Source organism: Mytilus galloprovincialis, chromosome 9 (assembly GCF_965363235.1).
Source record: "Mytilus galloprovincialis chromosome 9, xbMytGall1.hap1.1, whole genome shotgun sequence".
NCBI classification, from domain to species: Eukaryota; Metazoa; Mollusca; class Bivalvia; order Mytilida; family Mytilidae; genus Mytilus; species Mytilus galloprovincialis.
Genome location: NC_134846.1, coordinates 61,193,789 through 61,217,183, shown reverse-complemented (window position 1 = coordinate 61,217,183; position 23,395 = coordinate 61,193,789). Strand labels below are relative to the sequence as shown.

The following is a 23,395-nucleotide window of genomic DNA, read 5'->3' as shown; positions in this document are numbered from 1 at the left end:
GCAACTTGTTGATTTCAAGTGACATAAATTCCTGATAATTTTATAGAAGGAAGAAGTTAAGAGTATCCGAATGTTTGGTTGGAATCTCGATGCTTTTGTTTCTACAGACAAACTTTTTTTTCGATAACTGATATTAAGCAAAGATTTTATTTTTTCCAAATTATTATTCATTTCTATAATGATAATAACAACTAAACCTCACAGAAGATGCTCTTGGTTATGTCCTTACTATATGAAACGCTTTTGGACTGTAACATTATTTTGGTGTCTTCAATTGAAAAACTTTAAAGACAAGGTGAAAACTGCGTTGTATTATTTTATGTTTCACTGTTAGCTATCGTCATGCTACATACCCAGATAAAACTTTTTTTTAGTTACACGCTTTCTGCATTTTTAAGATTAACTAATGGAAATAGGATATGTATTATTCGATTTTCAATAACCAAATAAATGAAATCACAGACATTGATTTTTACCTGTTAATTGAATGTAACCTCTCGCGCAATATTTACGGATTCTGAAAACCCATCCTGGAAACCGACCTAGAATAATAGGCAATCGATTAAAGACTAATTAAGATAAAAACCTTGCCGTTTATTAATATTGACAAAATAGTGGTCTTTTAAACTGTTGATTTAAGTTGATCGAACTTTTAAGCCGTTCTTTATTTATCGTTTTAAAAAATGGGATAAAGTGCGTAATTTTCGTATTCACAATGGAACCATAAACAAAATGGAGTCAAAACTTTTAATAATTCTGTGTTACATCTCTCTTCAACAAGTATATGGTAAGTAACAAATATATATATGATATATGAAAAAATTATGAAGTAAGTATAAAAACCTATTCATTTAAATAGTCATATAATATCACCTATCATACCGATGGGAGGTTTATATAGCTATAAAACGAGGTTTCACCCACCGTTTTCTTCAAAAAATGCCTGTACCAGGACACGAATATAAAAATTGTGTTTCATTCGTTTATATGTTTAAAAGTTTCTAGCGTTTGAATTTCTAAAGAATTTACAGATTTTCCCATTTTTCCATTTTTACCTTACCTTGGAATTCGAAACTTTAGTTATATGTTTTACAATACGGTTATATACTAAGTCCTATCATCCGTTCCCTAACTTGGTTACGGACAACACTTCAAATACGTATAGGCTATGTACAGAGAGAGATTTATAATAATTCATCTCTCCAAGTCAAACAATAAATTTGAAATAAAAGTGAATAAACTCATAATTGATATCAGGATTGAAATTTTGTATTTACGCCAGACGCCAGTCTACATTCATCAGTGACGCTCGAATCAAAAATAGGCTGAATAAAGTACGAAGTTGAAGAGCATTAAGGACAATTTTTTTTTTAAAGTTTTGCCAAATACAGCTAAGGTAATCTATTCCTGAAAGATACATGAACCAAAAAACACAAAAATGTTTGCTTATTCTCTATTTGGGTATAGAATCACAGTGTAGATACTATTCTGTACGCTATCCGGAAGTCGCGATTTTCGAAGCGATGACTACCAACTGGCTAACAGGACGGTTTTGCCTACGGTGACTTTTCTCATCATTTGTTTACACCTATATCTATAAAGTGCTTTGAACATCTTCAAGGTATGTAAAGCATCATAAATATGTGTAACTTTAACAAAAACATGCAGTAGAATATAAAATATACGTGTGCATCATACCAACTTCATAGAAAAAAAGTGAAATCGATGGACAATTTTGCTCTCGTAGTACAAAACAAATAACCTTTTATTGCAAATATTTGCATCAGTTTAAAGTTCAATATATACTGTTTCAATATTCGTTTCGTATTTAAGTAGAACATTCGTATTTCCCATAAAAAATATGTTTTCCTTGAGGATACCAAAATAAATTACTGTACGATCAGTCCATAACTGACTGTATTCTAGTAGCGATTTCAAATTTTTTTACTGTATGACCAGTCGTGATTTTGAAGAAAAAACAAAGGCAATTTGAAGGTATCTACGTATTTATATGATATTATGAACTGTCCAGGGAACTTTAAAGTGTAATATCGTTCATCAGACAATATAAATATAGATATGATGATTTTTGTAGACTGCAAAATAATTGTATTTTTGTTCCGTCAGTCTTGTTTAAAATCAAACGCCTAAAAAGCAATACTTGATTTGCTTGTGGACTTTGTAATAGTGTATAGTTGCAGTTATCTTTTTAGCTATAACATTTTAAAAGACTATTTACACCGTCCGCCGAAACATTCAGGTTAAAAGTTGATATTAGTCGACCCTGAGAAAAACTTTGGGATGGGGTGAAAAGGAGGCACATTGTTAATATTTACTGACTTTGTTATTTGAAAATTGTTAATGAAATGAACATGTTAAATTCAAATCAATATAGAATCATATTCAAAACAGTGTGGTCCTGGCCATTGATTGACGACCTAAATTATCCCATTGACTGGGACAGATCAAGTGAACGTTTGTCGGTAACGACCATTGCTCACTTCTTACTTATTATATAATTTAAACTGTGGGGTCACCATAGGTTCTTAACGCCTTTAATAATAAAATAATTCGAAAAATTATTCAGGAATAACCTTTATGTTTTGATTTATATTATTGATATAAATCAACACATCGTATTATTCCGGATTAGTTTTTCGAATTACTTTATTTAGGTGTTGAGAACCTTATGTGACCCCACAGATTCAGTGTCTTTAACAAGTACATAGTGAGCAGTGATTGTTACCAACAAACGTTCACCTAATCTGTCCCAGTCAATGGGATAATTTAGGTCGTCAACCAATGGTCGTAAAAAAAAAGGCAGGATGAGTAACTTGGAAAAAAAAAGGCAGGATGACATTTGTTGTAAAAAAGTCAGGATAAGCTAAGAAAAAAAGGCAGGACCGAATAGACTGAAAAATAAAAAGGCAGGATAGAGATTACAAATATAAAAAAAGCAGGAAACAATTTTCCATCCTAGCCCCCCCCCCCTAAAAATCAAATGGTAGCTTCCTAAGTTATATCACTGCTTCACTGCGTTGTCGTTTTGAATATTTGTGATTTTGTCCTCATTTTTGTTCGATGTTGTTTGCTTTAAGTTTGGCATTTTATCGGTCTGGCGAGTACAGCTTATTTAAAAGGGATTTAAACGTTTTTGTTTTTTTTCATATTTCAATTGTGCAGGGTTAAAAGGGTTGTTGGTGTGTATCGGTGTTTGTGTTGGTGTGTGTGGGTTAGATCTAACAAATACGTATTACCTCGCTGTATATAATTTATGGTCGTTGGTTTGTCTCATGTGTATTATTTTATTCAGGGAACATTTGAGACGCGGAGGGAAAGTTGTATAATTAAATTGGCAATCAATTGGCAATAATATTTCATCTTCTTTTTGAAGTAATATATGTAAATTTAAGTATTTACAACTCAATACAACATGCAGTGATTTGTTTAAAAACTTGAGGTATTGAGAAAAGAATTAACGAAAGTATTCTCCCGCCGCTTCTGAAGTCCATGTTTTGGAAAAAATACTCCCCCCCCCCCCCCCAAAAAAAAAAAAAACCAACTAAAATATAGGTGCAGAGTGGCATCATTTGATAAAGAATCTGAGAAAGTTTTATTAATATATGGTAAGTTTAGGAAAGTTGCGTATAGTGAATGGGTACCACCCAATAAGGTAGTGGAAAAGCCCTTATCACGGAAGGAGAAAACAGTGAGTTTTCTAAAAAAAAAAATGAAAATAAGAGGTGCACAATTGAATTAAATGATAAAGAATCTAAAAAAGATTCACAAAGTTAAGTGTCTGAAGGAATTTGTGGATATAAAATAGATACGCCCAATATAAAACTATGGCAAAGTCCGTATTTGAGATATAAAAACATGAAAAATATTTTCACCAAAAAATAGAAATAGAAGGTGCATATTTGCATTAATTGATTAAAAATGGAGCAATTCAGTTCAGAACTTTTATAATTGGTTTAGGAGGTGGTGTTGGAAAAACCTGATAGGTGCCCCATATAATGCATAGTCCGTATCTTATACAAAGAACCCCCATAAAAGATGTTTACTTTAATTCGAAATAGACGGTGCACAATACAGTCATTATAATTTATGATAAGGAATCCGGGAAAGATTAATTAAGTCATATCAGTGACGGATAAAAAAAAAAGGCGATCCGGCGGATTGAAACCCTTTTTAACTATCAATGCATTTGTATGGGAACATATATTTGGAATCCCCTTTTCTCCTGGATTGGACCCTCTTTCCATTTAAAAATGGCTGAAAACCCCATTGTATATTAAGCATAGGCGGATTTAGGGGGAGGCCCAGGGGGCCCGGGCCCCCCTTTTTGGGGAAAAAATTGGTTGCTTATATAGGGAATCACTGAAGCGTGACTGGAGCGGGCCCCCTCTTAGGTCAGTCAGTGGGCCCCCACTTATGAAAATTTCTGGATCCGCCACTGTTAAGTGGTAAATGAGGAGATGTACTTACAAAACCGGCCAAACATAGTATAAATGTCCAACGAACGAACGGAAAGACGGACTTCATTATCATTATAAACCCCCGCAGTGTTGTACAATTGGGTGTCACCGAAATAGCTCTACTCCCAAAACAAAGTGAAGTAACTGTGATCAATTATAGGCTACAGTACGGCCTCGAATGTGTGTAAATACATGCATTTTTGTATTACAATTAAATCTGTGCGTTTGTACAATTTTAAGTATAACGGAGGACAATTCTGAAACTTATACATACAACAAACCTTCCTCTTGTTTTAACAACATTTAAACATCCTTATACTGAATGTAGTAAGTCGAGTACACCCTATTAAGCTAATAGATATAGCAACATGTGGTGTGAGTGCCAATGAGACAACTCTCCATCCAAATAACAATTTAAAAATTAAACCATTATAGGTTAAAGTACGGCCTTCAATGTTTCATATAAGTTTTTTTCAGGATGTTAATTTATTGAAATATATTTGTGTTATTTCGAAAAATGACACCTTCTAAATGTATCGTAAATAACTTTGAAATCACTACTAGAATACAGTGAAATATAAAGATTTTAACAACATTTAACATCCTTATACTGAATGTAGTAAGTCGAGTACACCCTATTAAGCTAAACATGTTTCATATAAGTTTTCAGGATGTGAATTTATTGAAATATATTTGTGTTATTTAGAAAAATGACATCTTCTAAATGTATCGTAGATAACTTTGAAATCACTACTAGAATACAGTGAAATAACGACTGATCATACAGTTTCAAAATATACAAGCGAGACTGATCGTACAGTGAGAAATTCAAACAAGTGTTATTTTCTTATTTCTGGCTTCAAAGATCTGGTTGAAACTTTTACCACCACTTGAAATATATTTCATTTAGTTAATTAAGTCTGGTATTTACGTTAATTTGTACACTAAGAGGGTAAAAAGATTGTTTTTAGGTTCACAGACTGATTGTCCTTAGTGATGCACTTGAAAATCTATTGATTAAGACAGAGATACGAATAATGAATGTGCTAAATTTAATTCTAAACCATTTGAGAATATCGATGTCAGCTGAATTAATCATTCAGCAATGTACAGATGATCCACTTACCGTTAAATTCAGTATATCCATCAAATTTCACATACTATCCAAAAAGTTCTCGCTTCGAAAATCGCGACTTCCGGATAGCGTACAGAATAGTATCTACACTGTGAGAATTATTAGACCTTGTGTATATGGGATATACAAAATACTCACTGGATCTAGATTAGAGGACTAAATATATATCAAATTATTGCGTCTCTAATTTTTTTTAAAGAATTCATGTTGATATATAAGATCTCTGCACTTCTGTAATTCATCCATTTGTGAAATGCAAAAGGAAATGGGTAAAAAATGTTTTAAAACCATTATAAAATTGTACTATTTACATACATGTAAATTAAGTTGGTAAACTTTATGTAAATATTAGAAGAAACAATCCTTAATCGAACTTTTTCAAGTTATAACAATAAAACACTGAGTAAAAATCCTATTGAAGTAATATCGTTAAAAGAGTAGTTGAGTACTTAATAAAATACATATATTTTTTTCAAGAAGATAATTAAAAATCGAATTTAAAAAGAATGTAAAACGTAATAATTTTATTTGATGACAATTCGACGACAATAAATTTAGAAACCCATGAATATCTATTGACACTTTATTTGTTTACTTGATTGATTCACAGTGAGTCTGCCGCAAATATTATATGTTGTAACACCATTGGTTTGATATCAGTTGGTACGTTGTTTCACTATTGTTTGGATTTTAATTGGTGCAATGTTACACTATTAATTTGATATCAATTGGTAATTTATTTTACATCATTTGTTGTTTATCAATTAGTACGTTGTTACACCATTGGTTTTATATCAATTGGAACGTTGTTACAACAATTGGTTGAATATCAGTTGGCAGTGGCGGATTCAGAGGGGGCGTCGAGGGCGTACGCCCCCCCCCCCCCCTCCCTTTTGCTCTTTTTTTTTTTTGGAAAATGATTAATCAGACTAGACTTCGTGAACTTTCCCATGTACTCTTTATTTTATTTTTATGCGACAATTCTTTAATTATAAAGATATTTTTCGCTGGAATCTACTGATTTTCAAAGTCATGTGTCTGTGATTCGCTGTGGTGGAGTTTACCAGTGCATCGAAAAAAACGTCGCTCAGTCATTTTAATATTCAAATTACAGTAACACATTGCTTTTGCTGAGGATGACAATCATGACACCTTCAAAGCGACACAGGATTGAGCAAGAAGGTATTGACTTCTATTTCATTATTCCACCAAACAGAAAGTAATACTCTATATATATAGCCTATTACACTCTCATGACAAAAAAGTTCCGCATCAATATTAAACACCTACGAAAACATGTTTAACCCCAAACGCCCCAGCCTATTTTAAAATAACATAGCTGAAAAATGATCCCGTCAGTATAAATAAACTCATCATAAATACCAGGACTAAGTTTTGTATATACGCCAGACGCGCGCCTCGTCCACAAAAGCTATATAACAGGCTATAATTTGAACTTGGAATTATTTTTAATAATGGAATTTGCATAAATTCTTGTTCTGGAAACTTTTTGATAAATTCCATGTTTATTCTGAACTTATATGTTCTGTGCTGCGCACAACACTTTCTATTACAAAAAAAATAGTACATTTTCAATAGAATGTACTGTGCCGCGCACAACACTATCTATACAAAACACATTGTATGAAAAGTGTTATGAACCGCTCAAAACATTATACTTCCAAATAAACATGGAATTTATTAAAAATTTCAAGCACAAGAAATAATGCAAATTCCATAATTAAAAATAATTCCAAGTTCAAATAATAGCCTATTATATATACATTTAAAGTCTAATGTACGAACAATTTGATTTGAGGAGACAGTCTAAGATATTGGAGAGAAAAAAAATTGACTCTGATTTTTGCCTTAAACAAAAATTCTGGTCGTATCTGGATTGAAAACAATAATCTTGTCCACATTTTTCCTATTAGAAACGAAAATTTCCAACAGAATTATTAAGCATTCAATGAACATGATGAATAAAAACGAGCATATTTTATTTTGTGGCAAGAGTTTGCATGTCTGGCCGGTATATCTGTTTCGCCGAACTGATATATTAAATACTTTTTTCAAGACCAGACTGCAACCTGCATTTCAGATTCATTATTAGCCTTTGGTTGATTTGAAAACCCTCACTTCCCTTAATTTTGTTGGGTGAAATATATCAACCAAACATTTGGATAAAAATTGCTTGTTTGTCTTTTTTAACTCGTGACTGTCGTATTTTAAATTTTTATTTATACCGGCGAAAATTTTCCATATCTATTTTTTACTGATAAGTCCCATGCACATCAAATTTATCAGAACATAGCTTTGGATCCATACATACTACTAGTATCATTAATGATAGACAATAATAGGGAGAATACAGCATCGAAAATATCCAACCCTTACACTTTACCGCAACTACAAAATATACATGCCCCACGCCAGGAACCGTTTAAAAAGTGCATATTACATTTTATATTTTATGTTTATAGCCTCAAAAAGGTCCCAAATTTTTCGACTCGCTCCGATCGGCGAGAGTTAAAACCTTCACCCCCTTTCCAAATTCCGTGATCCGCCACTGGTTGGTACGTTGTAACATTATAAGTTTGATATCAATTTGTATGTTGTTTCACTATTGGTTGTATATCAATTGGTACGTTGTTACACCATTAGTTTGATATCGATTGGAACGTTGTTACACCATTGGTTGAATATCAGTTGGTACGTTGTTACACTATTGGTTGAATATCAATTGGTACATTGTAAACATTATAAGTTTGATATCAATTTGTATGTTGTTTCACTATTGGTTGTATATCAATTGGTACGTTGTTACACCATTGGTTTGACATCAATTGGTACGTTGTTACACCATTGGTTGTATATCAGTTGGTACGTTGTTACACCATTGGTTTGATATCAATTGGTACGTTTTTAAACCATTGGTCATTGTTTGAATATCAGTTGGTACGTTGTTACACTATAAGTTTGATATAAATTTGTATGTTGTTTCACCATTGATTTTATATCAATTGGTACGTTGTGCCACCACCATTGGTTTTATATCAGTTGGTACAGAGTTACACCATTGGTTTTATATCAATTGGTACATTGTTACATTATTGGTTGTATATCAATTGGTATGTTGTTATACCATTGGTTGTATATCAATTGGTACGTTGTTACATCATTAGTTGTATATCAATTGGTACGTTGTTACATTATTGGTTGTATATCTTGATATATTATATCAATTGGTATGTTGTTATACCATTGGTTGTATATCAATTGGTACGTTGTAGCATCATTAGTTGTATATCGATTTGTACGTTGTTACATCATAAGTTGTATATCAATTAGTATGTTGCTATACCATTGGTTGTATATCAATTGGTACGTTGTTACATCATTAGTTGTATATCAATTGGTACGTTGTAACACCATTGGTTTTATATCAATTGGTTGGTTGTTACACCATTTTGGATAGGCATTTTTACATTTTTAGCATTTTGTTTTATATGATTTGGTACTTTGTTACACCATTGGTAGGATATCAATTGGTACATTGTTACACCATTGGTTGGAAATCATCAATCATCCTCTTGTTCTTTAATAACTGAGATTGCATATCAGAAGCTGATTGTGCTTCTGTAATGTTAAATTTCAATTGAATCAAAGGAAAATAGAGAAAACTTTTAACTCCAATCACCGTCTCATCCATCTTGAAATGAAACCATGTTTTAATTATCAGTTCTACACCCTAAAAAGGATCGGTAATCTATCATATTAATTATAAAACGTGCAATTAAATTGAATCTGATTGATTTTGAGTTCGTTTTAAAAGCTTTTTAATGTTTTCATTTATGGTATTGACTTTTGATTGGATGACTTTATTATTTGACCTTTAAAATGCACTATATCATTTAACGATAAGCAATGCATGGTTATAAACTATGGAACAATGCAATACACTTAAATTGTTTAAAATGCTATGGAGAGTACCATATATTCCATAAAAAGACAATTAAGAAATTAATTATTAACTCACTATGTTTTGTTGTTTTTCATTGAGTCAGTTGTCAACGTTAGACATCATATTATTGCGTCCCCAAACATAAATTAAGGAATTTTTAAGTTGACATTACATGCATTTGTTTCTTTATATATCATATATATTTCATACTGTTGTTAAAACCAATGTACAAGCATGAACCTGAGATTTTAGTTATATTTATTTTAAAGACCTAAAAAAAAATATTTCAGTAAAAAGTGCTACGCACACTGAAATCAGAGCCTTACGATTAGTATGTGCTTCATCTCTTTGATTATCCAATAATACTTTCACCTTGTCTATCCGGTCATTTAAAAAATATTTCTGTCACTTTTTTCTCAGTACTATTGAACAGAATGACTTCAAATTTGGTCAGCAGCTTGACATTAACCAGCTAAAATGTGTGTGCAAGTCTTGTCTGATTTTTTTTCTAACACGTCACATATTTCTCCAATAAAATAAAACCACTAGTCCTGAACAAAACTGTTGACTTAATTCATTATATATTTTCAAAACATAATTCATAACTAAGAATAATTACAATTGCTTTCAATTAAAATGTTTATATAAAATATAAAAGATCGTGACCAGCGTGATAGTCAAACTCAAAAGTCAAAACCGAACAGATAATTCCATGGGGGAAAACGAGGGACAAGAAACCATGAATATTGTGATGACTTGATCATGAATCGGTACTTTTTCGTCCAAAATTGAATTTGGTTTGGGTTTTTTTTTTGTTTTGTTTTTTTCGTTTCGAAGTCTCTCCCCCTCCCCCGGAATACTTAAACAAAACTTCGTTCTACTCGTTGTACATATCTCTAATGTACTTAATCTATATATTATAGACATGGTTGAACAGAGAGTTATGTTAGACCAGCGATATTTATCATTTTAATTACATTTTTGTAACTTTTTTTATTGTAAATATCAATTAAAGGGGAATAAATCAATTCGAGTACCTTTGAGAATTTAAAAAAACAAATTTATTAGGTCGAAACAGCCTTAAAGAAATAATTAATTTTAGTTGAAAGGAAGTACATTGTACCTTTATCAAGTTGTGCTTTTGAATATTTGACCTCAAGAGCATGACACACTCAGTTCACTTTGTGGTACTGAATCTAATCTATAAAACCCTGTGTATTATTGCATTGTTCTTCTAAAGAAAATACTCCCATGTAAAGTAAAATAAGGAAGGGAAGTAACACTGCATCATTTGTAATTATACATTATACTGGTTACACCGTCATGTATTGCCTAAACTACGACGTGTGCTTAATCGTAGTGTTTTCTCCTTTGTGGGTGGCCGATTGGTGTAAGTAGTCTCACTACTGTAGTAATAGCCTGCCAACTCTGTTCGAATCCTGAACTTGGCAGATGTGTTCGACTCCAATATCAATTAACTTGGATTGTCTGTTTTCCTATCGAAATTCAGTGGTTCTCTCCTGGAACTCCGGCTTCTTCCACCAATAGAAAACTGATTGCAACGAAATAGCACAACCCAATTTTTGTTTTTGTTTTTATCAGAGAGCCCAAGTTCGTAACTATATAGCATGTTTTTGTTGGGATTTTAATAGATCCTTAACTCTCCTTACATGATGCACTTTATGCCGCATGGTGGTCTTCTGCTGTTTTTCTGCTCTTTGGTCGGGTTTTTGTCACTTTGACACAATTAAGACTAAAAGGAATTATAATATTTCTACTATGAAACATCAAGAATGGAATCAAGCAGATCATTTAAATGTGAAAGATTATTACATCGCTGAAGATAGTAATTAGGAAAAGATCAAAGAATGATATCACCGTTTCTATGTTATAATGGAATGCTTGATGAAGCGTACACGAAAATTAAATCAATAAAACACTATGATATTTAATTTCAGCTTCTTTAAAACTGTTGATATTCAAGAGTTCTAATGCATAAGTAATGTTTCTAAGAGGGCTTTTGCAAGGCAAACTTTCTTCCACTCTTCAACATAACCTTTTTTTCCAATGTCAGTCTAAATTCCTGCGACTCTTTTCACAAACAAATCTTGCGATTAAAATTTATCGTAGGTTTGAGATGAGTTATTCTATTTTTAATATATACATATTTTTTTTTTTTTTTTTTTGTGAAAAGAGCTTCTGCCCTTCATGTCGATAATCACAATGTGCATATCAACTATCGAACGATTTGCGGACTACATCATTTAATCAATGAAATGTTGTGTCCAAGATACCGTTACCATGTTTTATTTGTCGCTGCTAAGAATATACCTTATTTTCTCGTAATTTCTTTTCTGTCCTTTTAATTTTGAGTTATTTAATAGATGTTACTACTGGAGCATAAGCTGCTCACACTCCCAAAAGAACATGTTCTCATCGGGTTTTCAGTGGAGTCAGGTTCCATTCTTTGTTTTCTTCATAATAATATTTGGACTCCTCTATTTTCGCCTTTTAGCTGTATGTCCTGACTTATGATTTATTTTATTTCCTTAAAACATCTTCCATCATTCTTTGACTTACATTTTTTTCTTTATTGTTCTTCTTTTTTTCTTTTCACACTACGTAGCAAGAACGAATCCTTTTGAGAATCATTATCAATTTAATAAATCGCATTGAATTTTGAAGAAAAAACTTAATGACAAACGTTATTATTCATTTTTAAATGTTCACCAATAGTATCGTAAGGAGATAATTATTCAATAACAGTATTTTTTATCAGAATATTGTAAATCAACTTAGCGGGAGTTCCGGTGACAAGAACGCATTTCGCTTCTTTATTGGTCTTTTTGTTATTTAGCACGTTTTTTTCTAGTCGGACACTATTAATTTTTAAGTTCACTAGAACATAAACCTAAAAATGTAGGGGTTTTTTTCGTGAGAAAATTCGTCCTGTTTAATAAATTATCTCAAGAAAAATAAATTTAATCTTACAATGTATCTTCTACAATAGCCCAATACTATTGGAGTAAAAAATTTTACACCACACGCATGTTTCGTCTACAAAACACTGACCAGTGACTTTGGCTTAAGTACTCTATTCCTTTGGTAGAAAGTCCTTAGTATTTAAGATTAGATCGATTCAAAGTTTTTTAAACAGTCAAACGACCATACAGTATGTCCAGTTCCAGCTAATGGAGTTTATGAAATAATATACTTATTTGAACAGCAGCTATTTACTAAAAAAATTTCAGAAATAATTCAATTCTCTTTTCACGTTTAGATAAAACTTGACTACAGTACCTTAGGATCAGCTTTGCACAAGTATGCAGTGGGAGACAATAGGAACAATTTACTTCAATGGGAGTGCCCAATTAACACAATGCTCATTGAACAAGAAAGTGTCCATAGTACACGAATGCCCCACTCCAACTATCATTTTCGATGTTCTGTGGATAGTAAAATAAGGATGAAAACTCTAATTTTTTGTGCTGACATGAATTATCATTGATATGGTTATACATGTATTTATAAATTACCTGTTTACAAAATTTTGAACTTTTGATATACTAAGGCTTTTCTACCTCAGGCATGGATTACCTTAGATGTATTTGGCAAAACTTTTAGGAATTTTGGTCCATAATGCTCTTCAACTTCCTACTTTATTTGGCCTTTTTAACTTTTTTGGATTCGAGCGTCACTGATGAGTCTTTTGTAGACGAAACGCGCGTCTGGCGTATATACAAAATTTAGTCCTGGTATCTATGATGAGTTTATTGGCATTAAAATAAGAAAGATCATATCATGAGAAACAGGTGTATTAAGTTTTAAGTTGATTGGACTTCAACTTCAACAAAAACTTTTGAACCTGAACCTCTAAAAGTCAATGAATTATTTTCAAAGAATAACCAATCGTTTATGCCATCACGGAAGTAACTCATTGAATGTCGTTTTATATTATCTTTCATACTTTTTAAACCTTATTGTAGGATATGGAAATAATACAACACTGTCTTGTTTTGACTGTGAAGAAGAATTTGAAGAAAGATGGGATCCATATACTGATTGTCAAGTGTATCCACACAACACACCATTGAGACCTTGCTTAGATATTGAAATGTATTGTATGGTAAGTTATAACGTGGGATATATCATAAATATTGTTATTTTACAGGAATCTCTGATGAATTCAGAAATATTACTTGCAACTATAACTAAAAGTTTTGGTTTATGGAATTTAATCAGGTCGCCAATAGGTAGTGCTGGTATCTTCCCCTCAACAACTTTAAAAACGACGATCAGTATTGTTGACGTCTTCATTGTAAGGACGGAAGCTGAAATTCTGATAGCAATTTTGTCATACATCCTTCCTGTCTTCATTTGTAGACTTTGGTGAAAAATCTAGTACCTCTCATTTGTACGGATTCCAGTTTATCGATGTCATTTTTGCATATATGTGTCCCAAATAATTGATACATACTCCATAAGTGATCTTACGAGTGCTTTATATACTATTTTGTGGCATTCAATTGGACAGTGTTGTTGTTTGGTTCCTTCTAAGTAAGTATAGCGTAGAATTGGCTTTGTTACATGTATTTGTTCTTTCCATTTAAGGAATTCCTGTATGTGTTGCCAAATATAGCGTTGGATGACACTTGTTCTAGCTTGTGGTTGTCTAGGTTATAAAACTATTGGCTTCTACTTTTTAAACATAGCCTATGAAATGTTTGTGCATTGAAACGCATATACCAGTCGTCGGCCCATTTTTCAAGTGATTTGAGATCCTCTGTAGTTTTTTGTGATAATTTTGGTTTGATTTTCCTGTACAGCAAACAGTCGTCTGCAAATATTCAGACTGCCGAGTTAACTGCATCTGGTAGATCGTCCATTTTGTGCAAGAGTTGATCATGAGGTACAGTTTCAAAAGCTTTTTTAAAAAATCAAGAATCGCAATGTTTTCTTGGTGTTCTGTATCGTATTCATATGACTGGATCATGTCGTGAATTGTGATTGCAAGTTGGGACTAACACGGTGACCTATAGTTGTTTATGTCTGTGTCATTTTGGTCTTTTGTGGATAGTTGTCTCATTGGCAATCATACCACATCTTCTTTTTTATATGAATATCCGGATTTGAAGCCATGGTTGACCGATGTCAATGCATTATGCTTTTCAGATGTCAGCATATAATGTGCTCACATAGCTTACATGGTACAGATGTCAGTAAGGCCATTCTATAACTTGCAGCCGAATGTCAGTCTCTTTTCTTGAAGATGCTAGATATGTTGGCATTTCTCAAATCCTCTGATAGAGTCGCCAGAATATGGTTTTTATTATTGGTGCCAGATGTTCGCCCAATGTTTCAGTACTCTGTTTGGTATGTTGTCTGGACCCGGTCCTTTGGATGGGTTTATATTTTGTAACAGCTTTTTGATCCATTCTGTTCTGATGGTAAATTGATGTATGGAGTCATTTACCCTTTGGATCTTTAGCATCTTTCATAATGGAGAGGTTGTTCCTTGATTATGTCTTTGCAGTTGAATTCGCTTGCTAGTATAATATTATTAATTTTGTTCTCCTCTGTTGATTTTTCCAGAGATTATTTCAGTTCTTCTAGTTGGGATTTGTTTCTATGTAGCATATAGAATGAGCCAAAGCTTAGGTCTTGAGCAGTTTTTAGTTTAATCTTAACCAATTTAATCTCGCAGTTTATTAGAATGAAATTCAAAACAGTGTGGCTGTGGCCATTGATTGACACATTAAATCCATCCATTGACTGGGACAATTTAGGTGAACGTTTGTATGTAACGATCACTGCTCACTGTGTACTTTTTAAAGACACATAAACTATGGGGTCACCAAAGGTTCTCAACACTTGAATAAAGTAATTCGAAAAATTAATCAGAAATAACACGATGTTTTGATTTATATCAATTATATAAATCAAAACATAAAGGTTATTCCTGATTTTTTTTTCGAATTATTTTATAATTAAAGGCGTTAAGAAACCTTTGGTGACCCCACAGTTTAAATGTCTATCGTAGGTACGTTGTTAACAGTGGTCGTTACAGACAAACGTTCACGTAAATTGTCCCAGTCAATGGATGAATTTAATGAGTCAATCAATGGCCACAGCCACACTGTTTTGAATTTCATTCTATTAACTATTCAGTGATATTCATGCTGTTATGAACTAAGACAAATACACCTCCTCCTAGGCTTCCTCTGTCATTCCTATATGTTGTGTAGTTATCAGGGAATACTTCTGCTAATTTTATAGCATCTGTAGTTGTTTTTCTTTTCGTTTTATACCCCTTTCAGTCAACATTCTAGGCCAATAATGATATACAGCTTTGTATATTATAGTGTTGTTTTAAATTTAGAGCTTTTTTCTTTGATGTTACTGCAGTTTACAGTCATGATTCTAGATTGATTTTTATTGTTTATATTAAAGGATGGTGGGATGGTGGTGTTGTATCCTTTACACTGTTTTTTGTTTCTTGTTTTTTTCTTTTTTACATCAGACCGATTTCTGGTAATTGTTTTGTCTTTTGAACTACTTGTTACAAGTGGACTAGATGACCTAAAAGAGTCCATGAACCCTAAGGTATGTTGTTAGTTGTTTGCAATAGCTTACGTTTTCTATCTCTTGTATGGTAAATGAATGAAGACACATTTAGGCTGTCGCATTTGAAACACACCAATGGCGCATTTGTCCTTTATAGAACTTCGTAGTCTGTTGTGATTAATTCGATGCATGAGTGGTGGTGATAAATGGTGCAGCATTCGCAAAACACTCCCTCTCTTGACCATGTTACCGATCTTCCACAGGAAAAGTAAAAGTGCGTACTTCATTGTGTAATTAATATAGAAATGGAAATCTGACTGATTTTCTTATCTGTTTATACAGTTAAAGGGAGATCCTTATTGTTGTTGGCTTATAGTTTTATCTTACTGATTGTTCTCCTGTGTTAGTCCAGTGTAGCAAGGAAGATCCTTACCAATTAGTTGAAATTGTATGTAAAATGTAGCAAGGGAGATCCTTACCAATAAGTTGAAATTGTATGTAAAATGTAGCAAGGGAGATCCTTACCAATAAGTTGAAATTGTATGTAAAATGTAGCAAGAGAGATCCTTAACAGTTAGTTGAAATTGTATGTAAAATGTAGCAAGTGAGATCCTTACTGATTGTATCTCGAGTGGCTGTCCAATGTAGCAAGGGATATCCTTACTGATTGGATTAGTTGTAGTTGATATGTATAACAGGTAAAGCAGAGTAATCCTTACTGGTCTTGAATCCAACAGTTGGTTAATGCATGTACAGTTGTTTTCCAGACTTTAGCTAGAAGTGGTCCTGAGTGTATCCCGTCAAAGTATAGCCAAAAGTTAATGTTTTTCTTGTGTTTATGTCCCAGTTCTTTAGGTTTTTAATTATGGATGATGTCGTTGTTAAATAATGACGAGCATACTAATTCATTCTTGTTCAGTTTTCTGATCTTCTCATTTACCTTGTGGATTTGTGCTTTTAGTTTCTTGTCTTGTTCCCTGAAGTTTCGGGTGTTGTATGGTATTTGTTTTTGTTGTATTCTGAGAGTGAGTAGACTGGTATTTCAATGAAGATGATTCTACATCGTGGATATTGTTTGACCAGTTCTTTCATTTCCTAAGGTATTTAGCAGCTTTGTCTTTTTTAGTGTTTTTTTATGAAAGGTCGCAGGTATCATACCATATATATAACGAGATTTTATCGTTTCATTGTTTCGTGTCTGATGTTGCTTTTCAACCACCTGTTACCTTTTTCGGTAAAAACTAATTTTGTCCACCATTTAAGTTTGATTCTATGGGGCTACTTGTTTTCCTCTTTAAATACTTTCCTTTTGTAAATTAGGGCGGGGGATGCGCTCGTTCACCTATATACAGTTTGGATTGGTGCTCTAATTGCTCCAAAAGTTTGGTTTCTGACAACAAAGTTTATTGGTATTCAGTAAGTCGATATTGGTAAATATAAACCAATGGGTTTATGTAACTAAAGTTGATGGGAATCGAGGATGTTAATGAAAGTTGAATTCCACGAGGGTTATGTTGTTTGGGCTTTGCATATTTTCAAAGCGGTATAATGGAAAGATACACAACTTGACCCGTCGTAGTTTCTACATATCTCTTTTCAGGCTTCCAAATTGTTGATTTTTATACAAAATGTATCGGATGGCTTATAAATAATCGGATTAAACGCGATTTAAAATGAATAATTTCTCTCCAAAAAATTTATAAATTATAAGTGCATTCACTTTCAATAATGCATGCTGCTTCCGGTTAATATTTATTGATAATTGTTCTTAGTTACTTAAAATTTATCTATGTGTTTCAGTATGTGTAAAGTTTCCGAGTAGTATTAAATGAGGTACATTTCTACCGTTCAGATCATAAATAGTGAGCTGTTGTAAAGTATTTTTTATTGACATAATTTTAACAGAGATGTGACGCCCGTCCCGTTCGATTCTCTTGATATCATATCATACTCAACTAGTTTTTGGCTGTTTCTTTGTTATTTCATAATTTTACAATATACCTACACGTCATTTTTTACCGAAACATTAAGTTTGTTCGTTCGGAATTGAATATTTCAGATTGCTTAAAGTACCAATTCATATTTTGTTTTCTATTTAACAGTCATTTATCGTTAAAATTTACTGCAACCTCTGTTGACATTTTCTATCAAAGTTTAAGGTTTCTTGTAAATAAATAAATGTTTTCACCATTTTATATGTTTCTGAGTGCAGCGAACATGAAATAAAATTAACTAAAGGTCAATGTTGCTTTTTCAGTGTTAAAGTTCTAGATGATGTTATGTCGGTATAATAAAATTTTAATTTAAAAGCAATTAATTGTTGACTCGTCCTGTTTATGCCATGAATATTTGCCGTTTGGTGTTACTAAGCAAATAAAAGACTTGATTTTGACTTGTATAGTAAATAAATACAATTAATGATAGTGCTTTCTCATTGTAAGTGTGCATCATTTTAAAAAACAATGTATTGAAATAGGATGCAGTAATGTGGCTGTCCCGAGACAGGAATCTCACTAATGGTTTCTGTTAAAAATATCGACTTCATTTTATGGTTAAAGACCAAATTTTGATTCGCCTACGTAGTTAAAACACAAGGCTTATTATTATGGTGTTCTATTTATTTATATTGTAGTCCTGTAATGTATTGTTGTCATTTTAATGTTATATTTCACTTGGCCATAAAAGAGGGAGATTTGGCATGCCACAAAACCAGGTTCAACCCACCATTTTTTCCTTTAAACATGTTCTGTACCAAGTCAGGAATATGACCATTGTTATATTATAGTTCGTTTCTGTGTGTGTTACATTTATCGTTGTGTTTCCGTTGTGTCGTTTGTTTTCTCTTATTTTCGAGTGTGACTTCACCTTACTATAAGACGTGTCACGGTACTTATCTATCCCAAATTCTTGTATTTGGTTTTGATGTTATATTTGTTATTCTCAAAGGATTTTGTCTAATGATTAGTCCGTTTCTGTGTGTGTTACATTTTAATGTTGTGTCTTTGTTCTCCTCTTATATTTAATGCGTTTCCCTCAGTTTTAGTTTGTTACCCCGATTTTGTTTTTTGTCCATGGATTTAAGAGTTTTGAACAGCGGTATACTACTGTTGCCTTTGTTTATTATAAAGAGCGCCTTATGCATATTTTATTAACGTGTTGTTTTCAGTTTTTTACATCACTGGGTCGATACCTCTGCTGGTGGACTATCAGTCCCCGAGGGTATTATCAGCTCAGTAGTCAGTACTCCGGTACTGACATGATTAACTAAAATTGTCCGTTTATAAATTTTGAAATTATTAAGAAACTAAGGTTTCAACTCCCTCAGGCAAAGTTGGCTATAGATGAATTTGGCTATTTATTTAAGGTATTTTTGACATATAGCTCTTCAACAGTTTCGGTACTTATACATCTTCGGATTTTAAATGTTTTGCTTTGAGCGTTCCTGATGAAGGTAAATCCGGAAAAGCACTTCGGCCGCAATAAAATATTAAACATGTTGTTTTCAATTTCTTTTACACCACTGGGTCGATACCTCTGCTGGTGGACTATCAGTCCCCGGGGGTATCATCAGCTCAGTAGTCAGTACTCCGGTACTGGCATGATTTAACAAACTTTACTAAAAACTGTCCGTTTATAAATTTTGAAATTATTAAGAAACTAAGATTTCTACCCCCTCAGGCAATGTTGGCTTTAGATGAATTTGACTATTTATTTTAGGCATTTTTTTACATATAGCTCTTCAACGGTTTTTGGTACTTATACATTTTCGGATTTCAAATGTTTGGCTTTGAGAGTTCCTGATGAAGGTAAATCCAGAAAAGCGCTTCGGACGCAATAAAATATTAGATGTGTTGTTTTCAATTTTTTTATTCCACATTCATCAGTAACACTCGAATAAAAAAAAGAACGATAAAAATTAGTAAGGACGTTGAACAGGATTAAAACCAAACATTCTGGATTAACCTTTATTAAAAACGTACAAGCCAAAACATTTGATGAAAGCCAGGTATGTTAAATACATTGTATCTTAATGAGCTTTGTGACCAAAATAGGATTTCAGAAACGGAAAACCCAAATTGATATATTGAAAAATATGTATATTGAAATATTGATATTGCAGAAAAAGTATATGTGTCTATTTTAGGTAGAAAAAGTGACTATTTATGGAATGACGACGAGTATAAAACGAAGATGTACTTCCGAATGCTACTATGGCTGCAGAGCACATAACTTTGGTCTGACTACTATGAAATGTACGTCGTGCTGTCAGTATGCAGGGTGTAATATAGATGGATCAGCCTCGATTTCGTTCACGTTAGGAACATATATGTGTGTTTGGACTTTCTGTTTTCTAGTGACGTTATTGACAAAACAGTAACCAACCAATTGTTTTACCTAATTAATTTCTTTGATATTTTGCCAAATCTATTTACCGATCAAGGTGATGACATCATGTGCCTTTTATTATATTAAATTGATGATTTTTATGCTTTAAAAGAAAATAATGAGGCACATGGAGAACAAGATGACGTGTGCAAAGTGAAATCTTCGTATAACAACATTCACATGATTAAGAAGTATGGTTTCAAGACAAAAAAAAAATGTTAATCAGTCAATGTAGAGTGAAGTGTGTTTAGGCGATTATGATCACTTCAATCAACGTCATCAATTATATTATCTATTGGGATATATATAGTGACTATAGGATAGAACAATGACATATAACAACGCATTACCTTCAATCTCCTTCAATCTTATTCGCCAAACATCACCTTATGTAATATAAGTTGTTGCCAAAACAAAGTAAAACATGTACATTCATTTATCAAGCATTTCGTTGAAGACAATGAATCCTTTTTATCTGACTTTGTTTGAAGATATTTAGAATACACATATTTTTAAAAGAGTAGATACACATTTTACCAAAGTCTCGTGATATCAATTTTACATTAAATACAATTTTCAAAACTTCAGTTGACAGACGAAATAGATTATAAATGTATATTTGTCAAGAGTTTCTTATCTCGTGAATGCTGCTTTACATTTTAAACATTTCATTGTAAATGTTTGTCTTCTGAAACAAACATATGCTATGAACTGAGTGTATGTCAGTTGTGTGTAGACTTTGTATTATGTGTATGTCAGTTGTGTGTAGACTTTGTATTATGTGTATGTCAGTTGTGTGTATACTTTGTATCATGTTTATTCGAAAGCCGAGAAGGATCATTCAGAATTCAAAATTCAAAATTCAAAATTCATAATTCATAATTCAAAACATCAAGAATTCCGATTCCGATTCCCGCCGTTTCTTTGTCACGTGGTCTCTGTGCCTCGACTTACCTCGGTGAAGGATGGCTGCTGGTTAAGATGTTATATAGTGTTTATTATAATGTTTAGAAATGTATACTAATTTATTAATTGAAGTAATGAATAATAATTAGAAAAAGGCTAAAGAAAAGTAGAAAAACCGCCTAACAATTGTTTTTTAATTACACAAAAAAACTTAGGATGAATAGGACTCTTTGCAAAACGGTATTGAAATATTTATGTTTTGTAAATATTTACCTCTTACTCATTTGCTTTATAACTGTTTATTTGTGTACATAGAAAATTTAATGACGCAATGCTTATTTGACAAATGGCTAGTTTTATTATCTGCAGTTAAATTTGAACTGTCAAATTAATTAAGACAAGTAACGATGTTTTGGGGTGTAGAGTAATAAAATAAGTTATGCCTATTTGTTTTGTCTAAAGAGAAAGTAATTAAACTCTATGATAAAGGTCAGTTGGTCAAGATACTAGAAGCTGTAGTACTGTCACGACTGTAAGAATTTTCCTTGATTGTTTTAATCAGTATATATACTGACGGACTTGGTTTTTAAAGTTTATATGTTTAAACTTTGTAGCTAAGTTTGTCAATGCATCTGAAGTAATGTAAATTTGTGAATGAACAGATAACGTATTATTTAGTTCATGGGAATTACCATAGGATACATTGTCGTATTGTTGTGCCATAGTATGATTATGTCTGTCCGTCTGTGTCGGTGTCGTTCCTCCCCTCGGTCACGTATTATACAATATTGAATGTATTTCTTTCAATAAGTTGTTTCAAGGTCATTTCTCATGACATCTCCTTTCTGTTACAGCATTTCTTTCCTATAAATTTGTGCTTGCAGTGGTGGATCCTGAGGGGGTGTAGAGGGCGTAGCCCCCCTTTTTGCTTGCACTTTTGTTTTTTGTACAATGATTAATCAGACTAGACTTCGTGAACATTGCGATTTCCCGTGCGTGTATCTAATTTTTATGCGACAATTCTTTACTTGTAAAGATATTTTTCGCTCGTATTTACTGTAATATATTAAGGATTATGTCAAAGTCATGTGATTCGCTACGGTGGAGTTGACCCGTGCGTCGAAAAAGTGGTACTCAAGTCATTTTGAAATTCAAATTACAGTAACACATTGCTTAGGCTGAGGATAAAAAGCATGACAAAAGATTTAGCAAGAACATATAGACTTCTATTTCACAATTTCACTAAACAGAAAGTAATACTCTATTACAATCTCGTGAAAAAAGTTTCACGTCAATATTATTTACCTACGAAAGCAATGCTTAACCCCACACGCCCCAGTCTATTAATAACACAGCTGAATAATGATCCCCAGTCAGTAAGTTCCAGATAGATTTTGATTCTAAGGTAAGAACCATTTGATTTACGGAGGCAGTCTGATTTTTGCCTTAAACAAAGTATCTGGCTGTATATATCTGCAGTGAAAACAATAATCTTGTCCGTTTTTTGTTGTTTTTTTTTTTTTTGCTATTAGAAAAAAACATTTCTAGCAATAAATGAACATGATTTTGTTGGGGGGGGGGGGGGGCGGTGACTGGTTTCACGGTTTGAATGCAAATCCCATATCTGACCAGAGTGTCTGTTTCGCCTCACTTATATATGAATACTTTTTCAAGGCACGACTGCAACCTGCCTGCTTGGTGTGGTTTTTATGTCTCCATTTGTTGACCGCCATTCATAAATTCGTTGTCATTTTACTCATTCGTAGCCTTGGTTGATTTGGAACCCTCACTTCCCTTGTTGGGTGTCAAACATTTTTGGATAAATATTACTTGTTTGTCTTTCTTAACACGTGTCGGATAAACATTGCTTGTTTGTCTATCTTGTCTCATGTGCGGGAGTTTCTCACTACATTGAAGAACCTTTGGTGGCCTACAGCTGTTGTCTCCACTATGGTCGGATTG

General features: G+C 32.7%; 1 protein-coding gene across 1 annotated transcript; it reads left to right on the top strand.

The window, feature by feature from the left end:
* The first annotated feature begins 197 nt into the window (after positions 1-197).
* Positions 198-21,772, top strand: LOC143045524 (uncharacterized). Its single transcript, XM_076218089.1, has 3 exons — positions 198-787; positions 13,564-13,703; positions 20,286-21,772. The coding sequence occupies exons 1-3, from the start codon at positions 733-735 to the stop codon at positions 20,517-20,519; spliced, it is 429 nt and encodes a 142-aa protein (XP_076074204.1). The 5' UTR covers positions 198-732; the 3' UTR covers positions 20,520-21,772.
* Positions 21,773-23,395: the final 1,623 nt, after the last annotated feature.